Below are 12887 nucleotides of genomic sequence, written 5' to 3'. Positions count from 1 at the left end.
CTATCGAGCCGGCAAATGGCACAAGGTTAGGCAGATACGACGAACATAGACGAGCAGTTTTTTCTTTTTCAGTTGAATCCATTTCCACTCGATCGCTAACCACGGTCAATAATTCATGTAATTAAACACTGTGACGACATCCGTTTCGGAGAACGCGTTTGACCTAAGTCTGACTTGTTAGGTGAATGTGTCACTTGGCAGAGAATCTGGGTGTTTTTGGTGGAACCTGCGTTAGAATTTCGTACAAGGGTCAATGGTAGTAAAAGTGAAATTTTTTGTTGACATATAAAGATATTTTTCTCGTGTTTACGTAAAGCTAATTTGGAAGATTTATATCGGTAATTTAGTAGAATACTTTTTCTTCACTGAAGCAGTCTATTAGATTAGAGTTTCTTAGTTCTTAAGTCTTTTAAATTCGAGGAGAAATTAAATTTTTTGGAATATTTGTTGAAAATTGTGATAATTCTTTGTTTGGACAAGCTGCAGGTTTAAATTCGAGGAGAAATAACATAGTTCGTCTAACGAGGCAATTTTAAAAAATTTGAATTTAACGTTTTCTTTCGAAGAATTAAAATTAATATGTTAATTGTGGGAAAATAGCGATTGTGTGTGGGATTGGTGAAAAATTTCGTCTCTCTTGTGTCTGGTTTACTATGTTCTCCTATTGTTCGTAGATCTTTGTTCGCATGATGAAAGTTACGCGTCTGATGACTATCGTGGAAACCCACGTGGCGGGAAACGTGTTAATGCCTCCTCGACGAGGCCAACGTGCTTCTTACTTACACTTAATACGGGAAACATGAATAGAAGTAAGTTGTGAACGCGGTTCTTCTTGCGTGAAGCAACGGTTTATGAAATTGCACGTTTTTGATCCATATTCGTTTCACGCGAAACACTGTCATTCGTTGCTAACCCTTTATTGCGGTATTTCTGCAATTTTTATTTATGGAAAGTTTTGTTTGTAGATGAAACACAATTTAGTTAACACTTGTTTGAAATATTTAATAAAAAAATGGAAAATATTTGTATATATAGGAAACATTGCTATTAAAAAAATGAAAATTTGGCAGCGAAAGTGTTGAGAAAGTTGTAAGAAAAGGGTTAAGGTTGTGAGAAATATGTTCTAAAGTTAGCTTAATTTTTTGAACAAGACAAAAAGTGATTCTTACTTTGATAGGTCCTTCAGATCGAATTGTTTGGCCAGATCCTCCGATTTAGTGGGCAATACTAAGAAGATTCTTTTATCGTAGGATTTCCTCACTAGTTCGTCTTTTAAACCCTTCACAAAGTGTAGCAAACGTTCCTTTGATCCTGCAGTCATGTTCAACTCCACCCCGTCGACCTGTAGAAATCGATAAACGTTGTTTAGTCAATGATCGAGGATCCTTTCGGTGGTCAGGAGTAGAAATGCGAATTGCCTCTTTCAAAGCTCCGATCAAACGAGCTGCGATCTCCTGACGAACTGTGCCGGAAGTTCGGAGTGCCTTTCCAGAGTCGTCCACAGAAATCACGAACTGAAGGACCGGATTGATCTCTTTTAACGATTTCCGAAAGTCTTCGAAGTCTGAAAAGAGTGAAAATTAATGAAATTGGGGAAATGTGTGCAATTCGATGTGCAAAGAAAATCCTTTTTTTGAATCCAGGAGAAGTACGATTGAACGGAATGAAATCACAAAATTGGGGGAATTGAAAATTGTTGTGCTTGGAATTGTGAATCGAATTTTTAATCTTTCCTTACTCGTTGTATGCTTTTTAAATTTCTAAGCTTCTAATTTTTAATTTTTAAATTAAGAAATTTGCAAATTTTTAAATTGAGAAATTTGCAAATTTTTAAGTTAAGGAATTTCCAAATCTTTAAATTGTAAAATTTCCAAGTTTTTAAATTAAGAATTTCCAAATTTCTAAATTAAGAAATTTCCAAATTTAAAAATTGTAAAATTTCCAAATTTTTAACTTCCTTTCCTTTTTTTCTCTTCCACGTCTCGCTTCCACGTTACTTTTTACGCTCCCTTCAATCAGCGCAATTTTTCGCGTTCCCCAAAGTCTCGGTTAATTGCGAGGTAGATTCCGCGATAACAACGTTCGCTAGCAAAAACCGCTAGGAAGGAATTCCGGCTTCCTTTCCTCGTGGTTGTCAATCTCGTCGCACAATCAACACGTCACGATACTGTCGGGTGAAACGGAATCACTGTCTCCATACAATTAATCACTAACTTTCACGAATTTTCGTAATTGCTCGGCACAGTTTCTTCAACATTTCTACACTTCCATCACCACAATTTCACCGAATTTCCCATTCATTCCCTACAATTTTTCCAATAATTTTTGCTCGCACTTAAGATCCTAATCACCCAACTTTTCTACTTTTCGCGATAATATTCTTCCGCTAAAAAATTTCACCTTCATCTTATCCATCAAAATTTCACATATTCTAAGAAACGAATCGCACTTGACAAATTGCGCCACACGGGACAAGAATTCGGTGACATAAAAATTCAGTAACACGATGTTTATTTTATTCGCGAAATTACGTATGAAAATGGGGCACGCAACAAAACTGGTTTACCTCAAAACTTCCATATACGTTCGTCAATTGCAACTTCGACGCATATCCCTTCTTGTAATTTCTTCGACGAGCAATTACAGTTTACAGAGCATGTTACATAATAATAATCGTTTGTTACGTTGCACTCGAGAAATTCGGGCCGAATTTTGATTGTTCGTACCGAAGAGAAGCATTTACCATGTTGCACAAAAACATCTAAAAGGAGAAAGAAAAGGCGCGAACGCTAGAGGCGAAATAAGATTGAACAGCGTGCGAGGGAAAGTGATATTTGTTACATCTGGATCATCTATAAGAACCACTTTCAACGCCACTGTCCTCGCGTTTCATTAGCCGCACCCATGCACGAATTTGGCACGGGACACGTGTCGTTTTTCGAAACTCTTCGAAACGGCTCTTTCGACCGTATTATACAAGTTGTCTGTACATAATTTACAACGAGAAATTTTCATCTCGAAATTAATAGTATTAATATATCGGGTGAGTCACGGAATTCGGCTACGTCTCTTCTTTGGTCAAAGATAGGAGAAAGTTTAACGATATAAGGAGATCTATCTACCTACGACTTCACTTTTTTATTTTTCATAAGTGCAACGATGCAGTTCTTTTTTGAAATGAAATTTAATTTTTTTCTTTTTCAGGTGGATTTACTCTTTTTGAAAGTAAATTATAATATTCGACGAGATATTTCCAATTTGTTATGGCTTGTTTTTTATTTTAATACTTTCATGCACGGAATGTTTCAATCAGTTGATGAATGTAAAAAAAATGTGTAGTTCCATTTGATAAAAAAGTGCATCAACTTTTTTTTAGATGCCTTTCAACTTTCTCTCGAACAACTTTTTTCTACCTCTAACCGAACGAGAGATACATATAACCAGTCCCAATTCTGTGACTCACTCTGCATTATAGTCGATCTTCGATCATTTACATTTCATCGAAATGTGTAATTTTTTTATGTCAATTTTTTCAATTTAATTCGAGTAGCAAAAAAAAAGGCAGTGATATAGAGTACTCTGATACGAAATTATTAGGACACCCATTAAATTCGCGCAGAAAATAGTGTACGATTTAAATCACATTTCCTCGCAAAGTTAGTGTCATGTATCACGAAAAATATGTCTTCATTATACTATGAGATTTTTAGATTTTCAATTTTCTTCTTTTTTGATCATAATGATTCTGTAATGACTGTTCAAATTTCCTCCACATTCGGTGTCCTAATTCCTACGAATTCTGATTATACTCAAACAAAAAATAGCGATACGAAACATACTGTTGTATCAAAAGTGACGAAAAAAGCCTGCCGGCGAAAGCAGAGTAATTTGCTCCATTCTCCCAAAAATAATCACACACACACACGTTGCGTAACCGGTCTAATTAGTATAAACCCCGAAAAATAAGAAAAGGAAAGGACGGAAAGTGTCGTTGCATCGAACCCGCCTCCACTCGTTCCTTCGATATCGACTTTAATTGACGCAGGCCCGTTCGTTATCAAAAAATATATGCTTTTTCCTCGAAGCGAGACGATCGAACCCGACCATTCATGGTAAGAAACGGCGGCGAAAAGGAATAAAAGAAGAATCAACTCGTCGGAGCTCGTTTTCGCGCGATTATGTCACAAACGCCGAGAGACGACGACGACTCGTGTAGACATTTCTATTCTCGTCTCTCTCTTTCTCTCATCTCCATCCAATTTTTCTCCCTTTGTTACGACTCTTTTCTTCTTCTCTCGTTCTCGATCTCCACCGACGAATGTCGAATTTCACGCGCGACACACCGTCATCGGTCCAGCTTTGTTATGCATAACAAATTGATTTTGGCGAAATTTCGAAATCGCTCGATTTTTCTTCTTTTCTTCTCCTTCTTTCGACCGGGGCGTTTTTCACGTTGCGCAATATTCGGCGACAACGTCGATTGCTGGTACGTTGCAGAATAACGGCGTGATTTATGGGAGCAAAGTGGGTTGTTGCTAACCTTAATGACAATGTCGTTGACTTTATCGCGTATTCTGGTCGAAGTTCGACGATCGAACGAAGGAAAGAACGAGGATTCTCGGAGATTGTATTACTCGATAAAGTGTGAAGAGAGAAAAGACGTTTAATGAAGTTGCAGGAGTGTCTTTAGTAATGACTCGTTTTACGAGATTTCGCGGCAATGTTGCAGTATTAATAAGAGAAAAGTCATTCTGCGAAGCAACGGGAGAAGCAAACGGCGAAAGATTTTTATGGAATTTCATGAAAAATCTTGCTTAACGTTTAATTTTAAGATCGATAAGAATCGATGCAATTTGTAGAATAAATATTTCGACATTTTCGAGAAAATATTGAAGGATTAGCTTTCAGATTGTGTCATTTGATTTTTCTCACACGATTAATTAATCATTTGGAACAGAAATTGATCTTAATCCGGTATTTGTTATAGAAGAGATGATCGGTGGATATGTGACAAATTTAAAGAGAAAGAATTCGGTGACGAAAGGGTTAAATTGTAAAATGTGTATGGAAATTAAAGCTTGAAAGTTTCAATTGTTTTCAGAAAGAAATGCACGATGTTTTGTATTCTTCGAAAATTAACCCGATCGAATCGCTTGAATATTCATGCAGCATTGCATTGTATGAATACTTTAGCGACCTCTTGCACCAGACACGTCTGTGGTTTGGTTTTATATATTCTAGACACCTGATTCTTTCGATTCTTTTGTTTGCACAGTTCAAGGGAAGCCTTTGACTTCGTTTTAGTCTCGGTATTAAATTCATTTTTTTGACATTAGCGTAGCATACGATTTTCTATTATCATAGACATCAAATTTTGCATAATTGTAAGTTTCCTTCGATACCAAAATTTCTTAATTTCTAGATATCAACGTAACATACGAGTGTTTATCGTTATAAACATCAAGTTTGGTATAATTGAAAATTTCTTTTCGTATAAAAATTCTGTGCTTGATGCAAAAATAATTTATTAATTTTCAAAAAATTAGAATAGCACACGATTTTTCATTATTACACAGACAAAATTTTGTATAATTTTGAATTTCTTTCCATATAAAAATTCTGTCCTTCGTGCAATAATAATTTATTAACCTTCAAGAAATTAGAATAGCACACGATTTTCTATTATTACACAGATAAAATTTGATATAATTTCAAATATCATTCCACACAAAAATGAATGTTATGTCGAATAGCACACGAAGCACTACAGTTATCGATAAAGTTCGCGGTAATCGATTCTGAAATATCAACGAACTCGTATGACATCATTCATTAAAACGGCGACAACCATTAATCACGATAATAAAGATAGCAGTATCGTCCAAAAGTTACCGACACGAATATTTACGTGTAATATGACGTATAATTGAACGATCATCGTTTAAAAAAAGAAAAAAGAAAACGGTTCAAGCAAATGAAAACATCGACAAAGTGACTTGTCAATTGAAATACGACGACAACTCTGATCAATGTAACAAATTATCACCAGCTAATATCTCCGTTAATACGTATTTCCGATTGAAAAATGACAAATTTAACATTGGAAGAGGTTGAAGATTCGCGGAACGTTCGTTGTATATTACGCATATCCGAGAGGTTTGATGACGGAAACCGAGAGTTGATTTCTCAAGACTGACAACATCGCCGAACGTAAGAATATACGCGAGCTGTGGTTGGATTTCGATATCCTGTTGCAAGTGCAAGGGTACAGCTGCACCTCTACGGATGCAGTGTTTATGCAATCGTGGAAAAAAGTACACAGTCGTGGGGATTATGCAACGTGGAGTACTTAACAAAAATGATAATTAATATATTCCTCCGAGGAACGATTCGAAAAGTATTCGCGTATCGGAGAGATCATCGAGTTCCTTTGTGATAAGCTTGAAACATTGCGTAACTTTCTGTTGCTCGAGAAAAATATTCGTTGCGACGGTTTTATAACGCGTAATTAAAATTTTATTTGAAACAGAGTAGAAATTGTCGAGAAAATTTGTACAAAATTTCAGCGTAGAAATTGCTACTATCTCTTACGGTCATTTGTAAGTTTATTTTGCAAATTGAAAAGAAGTACTTTCGAGGGTAATTAGGCGAGAGCAATTAATTATTCCTCGTTAAAGAAGCGTCTTACTTTCATTCGCGTTATCTAACGCTATCTTGTTTCATTTAACGAGCATTTCCTGCACGATCGCAATTACCACGACGACTGAGATTTTTTGAAATTTCAGTTCTCTTTTCGACGAAAATCATACTTTTTCATCTCGATCGTTAAATCTGTAATTTATTATTAAGATAATCGGTCGACGTGATTACGAGTTTTTCACAAGGCGTGTTTCTAAGAATGTGTCTCATTGTTTGCTGGATAATTTACGACGATTTTTCCGCGTGTTCGTTTGCAACGAATAAGAAATCATCTGGCATAATCACTCGGCATCGATCGTCCAGCGATTATCGCGAAAGAAGGGACTTGTCTTTTAAACGATCGTCGTCTCACGTTGAAATTAACCCATCAGTTTCTCACTCCATACGATTATTCGCAATTACAGCGGATGATATACGCCGTGGACTTACCGGAAGTCGTGAGATTTCGCACATCGTGGCCTTGGTGCACCAGAGTGGTGCATTTGCAGACGGATTCCGTTAGCCGTTCGACGTCGGAGACGGAAGTGTAGCACACCACTTCTCTGCCTGGGGAGATCTTCTGTTTCGGGCATTCTGTGAGCAATTGAAATTTTATCTAACACTTGTTCCAATGAAGAATAGCAGAAAAGATTTTTTTTTTTTATTGTAACCCTTGATATGCACATAAGAGGTTCACGAAAATAATTATTCTTCAAGAATTCGGGGGTGAAGAATTATTTTGTCATTTTTTAATTAATAGTGGTAATTATGAGTAAATTCGTAACACATAAGAATGTTTAGAATAGAAAATAAAATTAGAGATTTGTTTTTAGCATTAATAGAATTATTAAAGAAACCAGAAATTAAAAATTGTGAACTTTGGGATAAAGAATGATTGCATTTTTTAATTAATAATACTGAATTTAGCACAAATTTGTAACGTGTACAGTGTTTCAGGCAGACCTCAATTTTCTTGTTTTAAAGAAACTACTTCGTGAGGACAAAATTTATCGGGAGCATCGAGGATGTTAGAAAATTAGAGCTCTATTATCGAGTAGTAAATTGTCTTTGTTCCACGTTCAGTCATCGCGGGACACTATAAAATTATACTAATGAAGCTTCAACGATGCATGAAACAGCGTTCAACCTGTAATCTATTAATACCGTTTTTACGACTTCATCAGTGCACGCGGTTAGAGTGATTTACGCTCTCGACAGAGTGTGACTTGAAATAACGGTATCGATCCGTGATTTTCCGTGACCATGAGTGCGATAAGAGGGGAAAAAAAAAAGAGAGGCGAGCCAAAAATTAGTAGCTTCTGGAGATCCGTTTGTTATGTACATTGATTGAATGTTGCCGTTGACATCATCCTTCGCGTACGCTATGCAACCGTTGCTATAATAGTCGTTTACATAGCCTCGCAGCCTTGCGGCTCGCCGACAAGAAAAAGAAGAATCATGCAGTAGACGATCTGCACAAGAAAACAACTCATGGAATAGCGTGTGACTTTTATTGTTAATAAATTTCGTGACTGATGGTAGGTTTGTTGTAGAAACGGTGAGAAAAGAGTTTTTTCACGGTGAAGAACGATGGGAAAAAGTGTCGATCACCTGGGTTCTCTGAAAATTCATTTCTTCGATTCGGGAAACGTGAATGGAACGGTAGAAGATATTTAATTTTTCAGAAATTTTATTATCCTTGAAAAATTAATTTTTGCAATAGGAAAATTGGAATAACAACGAATGGAGAAATTTTCTTCTGCAATTCGACAATAGAGCCTTGACGAAGTCGAATTTTTGAGAAATTTGATTATCAGTAAATTTGGAGCAATTATGAATGAGAAAATTTTCTTATGCAATTCGTTCATTTTCGAATAATTAGCAGTGTTCAAAAAATCGAACTTCTCACGGAAATCGAACAGACAACACTTTCGCCACCAGAATCAATAAAATTGATAAGCAAAGCGCTACGTACGTTCACATCTGTAACAATAATCTGACTGGACAGTGATAGTGAAAGGTCAGAATTATCACTGAACTTTTTACCTGTAACAATAACAGCCAATTTGATATAGAGGGATCGGTCGAACGGAGAAAGTGGCGATGGGATCACTTTTATTTTCTCAAATCGCGTGATCTTCGGCTACGTTCGAAAACGAAAGCCTGTTTACCGAACTCTGTCTCTGAAGAAAGAACAGACAGATGCACCGCCCATGAGAGGAGTCTATTCCCTGGGGAATTTTTGCACGTGCTACCAGCGAAGATACGACCGGATTTCACGACGTAAACGGTGTACCGTCCTTGTACGGATCGTTGCTCCAGTTGTCGATGGCGTAATCTAACCTTAGAGGACAACGTGTTCCCGATAGAACTGGCGAAACTGCGTGAAACGAGAAGAAGATCGGGGAGTGACGATGGGCGTAGCTTCTTACAGCACTTAGATGGCTTTCGTTTCAATTAAAGAGGTTACTAACTGTGACCTGATGTTCTGCAGGTGTTTGCCACAGAATAAATTGCTCCTGATCGCGACACTTTGCAAAGTAAAGTTTTCGTTCATTTATCAGATTTTTCTTGAGATTTTCTGATTTAATTAATGACTGTTTTTCTGTCAGAAAATCGTGTTTTAAAAAATGTTTCAGGTGGAATTCAACGAAGTAGAAACTCTATTGTTGGTGTTAATGATTGTTAAGTCTTACGGACGTGGAGTAATTAATTTCGTAAGCTGAAAGTTTGCAAGAGGTTACTCGTGAAAAGCGAGTTATCTACGCAACGTAGCGCACACTTCATTAGGCGCTCTCCATTCATCACTCTCATTCATAATCACAGGCAGCGGTACTTTGGACTTGAAAGGAGCGTGACAAGCACATTTTCTGTTTAACAACGTGACGTAAAACTATCTCTATTCAATGATAGTAGAATTCTGAATTACGTAAATACTTCTACTCTGCAACTTGCAACTCGAAAGAAATTGAAACCATCCCATTCAGTCGTATTAATTTCATTCAGCTACACTTGCAACAGGTGTTACATATTTAACAACGAGGCATCGGTAGAAACGGGTAAAAGATTCGAGAGAAATTGAAACCATCTCTATTCAACCATTTTGAATTATCATACATAGAGACCTCGGCTCGGTAACTTGCATCCAGTTATACTTGCAACACGAGGCATAAATAAATAAAAATGGATGAAAAATTCGAAGGAAATTGAAATCGTCTTTATTCAACCGTACTATTATTCTAAATGAAACACCTCAGCTTTGCAACGAGCAACACGTATTATAGTCTAAGTTACTCAACCCTGAACCAGCGAGAAAAACGAAGCACCCAAGAAAACCGTCTCCAAAACACCATACCAAAAATCACCAAAACGATGACAGAAAGTGAAACTTACGCAAGCCATGGGTAAGAGCCAGCAGTCCTGAGAGGACCACTAAGCACGTCCTGCCGATCATCCTCGACTCGTCTCTTCCTCTCGATATCGTCCAAACTCCGTTAGATCGGGAACGGTTCCGCGCTCGTGGTCCCAAGAAGCGACACTGTAGCCGCGAGATCGGCGCTCATCGAGGATCGAAAAGGGGAAGGATCGGTTTCCCGCGCTGTTAGCTGCCAGGTGGCAGCAAACAAGTCTCTCGTTCTTCTCGAGAGGCAACGAAAGCCTCTCTCTTTTTCCGTCTTTCGTATGGTCGGCTGTCCTCCTGTATTAAGAGTGGGGGATTAAAGGAGGCCGAAGGATCCTTCGAGTTCGAGAGCGCGTTCAGTACTGAACCTTTGGAGGATTCGTATGCTCTCTTAGTAAACCCTACCGATCGGATGGAAGCGCGCGGGAACTTCGAGGGAGATGGAGCCCGTGAGGATAGGATCGGACGGGGGAGCCGAGAGATCGGATAATACGGGGACCAAGCCGGATCACCGGATGAAGAAGGGTGGGGTTAACACGAGCTGGCCCAGATCGGGACACTTTCCGTGTTACACGTACGTTACCTGTAGCGGACACCGGTTAAAAATAGTATGACGTTTCACGACGAGCAACGATCCTCCTCTTAACGATCGCTCAGCCTGTTTCCGTGTCACCGGATCAAGGTGACTCTACCGCGCACACCGATCGAGCGAGTTTCGTCTTTTTAGAACCAATGTTCCTTACTACTGTTCTATCTACCGGGGGAATTTTTCGCGGATGTAACGTGCTCGGCTTGTTTACCATACTGATTCTCTAGCACTTAGGAGACGATCCCAATGACCAGGTGTTATTTCTCGCGCTGTTAGCTGAGAGTGCGGACGAATCGAAACCGCGGAATTGCGTAACGCGTGCATGGAAAGGCTGTTAAGATGCAACAGGTGTTTGTTGGGAAATTTCGGCAACTGAGGGGGAAGTTGACACCGGTAACATTCAAGGATTCTCGTTTCTTCCTTTTGCGCGATTCTTATGCAGAGTTCGAGACCGCGGAATCTGCTTCCGTTAGAGGTCTGTCTGGGCTAACCCCAAAGTGAAACGTAGAGCAAAAGATGGATCGAGTTTCCTGGTAACCCGGTCCTTTTTCACACTCCAGTATTTCCACTATGGGAATATTATTTTACATCGAGGACTCTGGGTTAGGGTTTTCAATTGAATGGAGAGGGGAGGTCTAGCGATTTTTAACAATTTTTTTTGGCTAAACTAGTAAAGATATCGCGATACTTCTTTTTCAGGTAAAAAGAAGCATCCTTAGACTGTGATACAAAAATTTTACTCGACGTAAATTTCAATATTTCTATTGTAAATTTCGATTGTTTCACACGTTGAAACTGGCCTCCCTCTTAGAACAATCTTGCCAGGATCATGATCAACAGGTGTCTCGACTAGAAAATTTCACATCGGACGAGAAGCCTAACCTTCCACTATGGCCATGAGTCGAGTCAGTTTTTCCGGGGACATTACTCAAGTGTGCATGATTATTAATAATTTTCTATCGCTATAACAGCGTTAGAATGAGCGCAGCTCTGCAATTAGACTGTCAAACGTGTGTACACCACTTTCATCGACACACAGTTGTTACGTTCTCTCCCGTCTCGGACAATTCCTCCGGCGTGTTTAATCCTTACAGGATTCGTTCGATCCTTCTCTAAAGATAGCTCGAGTATGACCCTCGCTCGCGTTACGATCGAACACGAAGACAGGCTGAGTCTCTTTTTCTCTCTCTCGGGAGAGGAAACGCGTCCCTTTCGCGATGATTCAATGCGTGAACTTTAACTTGTCTCCGGGTGTTTTATGGCCTCGATGTTATTTTTGCGTGAGATAAACGGAATCCTTTTTGTACCTGAATGGTTTTCGCCTGGCGAGAAACACGCGTCACGACAGCCTGGCTCGAACTACCACCGTGTAATTCGAATCATCCTTCTTGCGCGTTAAAATCCTGTGCATGCACGTGTTTACCGGTTTATCCAGTATCGACGATAAACTCGGCTGCTGTTGGATTAATCAGCTACGTATGCTAATCGACAATAATCACCGTCGCACACGCTTCACTCTGTGCGTTACGTCATCGAGCGTATTCGCGTATTATTTTCACGTTTAAAAGGTGTATTACCAGTTAACGCGTGACGAGCTTGCCCGACGACTGGTCGTTGTTTTAATAATAAATCGCCGGTTTTTACGTTGGACGATCGATTTTAAAATAGACATCGATCACGTCACTTGACGCGTTCCGCTGTTAGGCTTTATTTCACCGTTTCACGGTTATACACGGCGATTGTCTTCCAACGATTCTGACTGTTCCGAGGAAAATATAGTTTCTGTGTAATAATGCTTGTGAGAAAGCAACGATCGTTAGATTGTGTTATTTATTGCGAAACTGTAGAGCGTTTGCGTGCAAAGGTCGAAGTGTCCCGGGTAACGTTTTAGAAATTCGTGAAATCTGATCGATCGAGATGATAACCAAAAAAGGGTCGATATCTGTTGGAACGGATAGATCGTTGAAAGGAGATCGTCATCGACACTGTGACTGAATCGTGAGAACACTTCGTTCCGAGAAAGGGTGTACAATCATTGGCGAGACGGTGCTGGCTTGTGTTTGTTTCCTGATAACTGTGACATGTGCTAAGTAATGAAAAATTAACGACGGAAATGCAGTTCTGCGGTTCTTTTAATTATTGTCTTTATCAGAGCTAGTGTCGTTGGAAGAATCTTTCTGCGATGAAAAGAAGTTTCTTGGTCTTCCAAGTTCAGGAAAA

At 38.9% G+C, this 12887-nt stretch overlaps 1 protein-coding gene across 1 annotated transcript in view; it reads right to left on the bottom strand.

Moving 5' to 3' along the window:
* LOC108576281 (mucin-19-like) overlaps positions 1-12027 on the bottom strand; it is a 31988-nt gene extending 19961 nt beyond the window's left edge. The window contains exons 1-5 of the mRNA XM_017939236.1: positions 11975-12027; positions 10072-10375; positions 7129-7272; positions 1419-1564; positions 1170-1342 (exon numbers count right to left, since the gene is read on the bottom strand). Of these exons, the coding sequence (XP_017794725.1) occupies positions 1170-1342; positions 1419-1564; positions 7129-7272; positions 10072-10132 (524 nt within the window). The 5' untranslated portion in view covers positions 10133-10375; positions 11975-12027. The remainder of the gene's footprint in view (positions 1-1169; positions 1343-1418; positions 1565-7128; positions 7273-10071; positions 10376-11974) is intronic.
* Positions 12028-12887: the final 860 nt, after the last annotated feature.

The sequence above is a fragment of the Habropoda laboriosa genome, unplaced genomic scaffold, assembly GCF_001263275.1.
Source record: "Habropoda laboriosa isolate 0110345459 unplaced genomic scaffold, ASM126327v1 scaffold212, whole genome shotgun sequence".
NCBI lineage: Eukaryota > Metazoa > Arthropoda > Insecta > Hymenoptera > Apidae > Habropoda > Habropoda laboriosa.
This window is presented reverse-complemented; position numbering and strand designations above follow the sequence as displayed.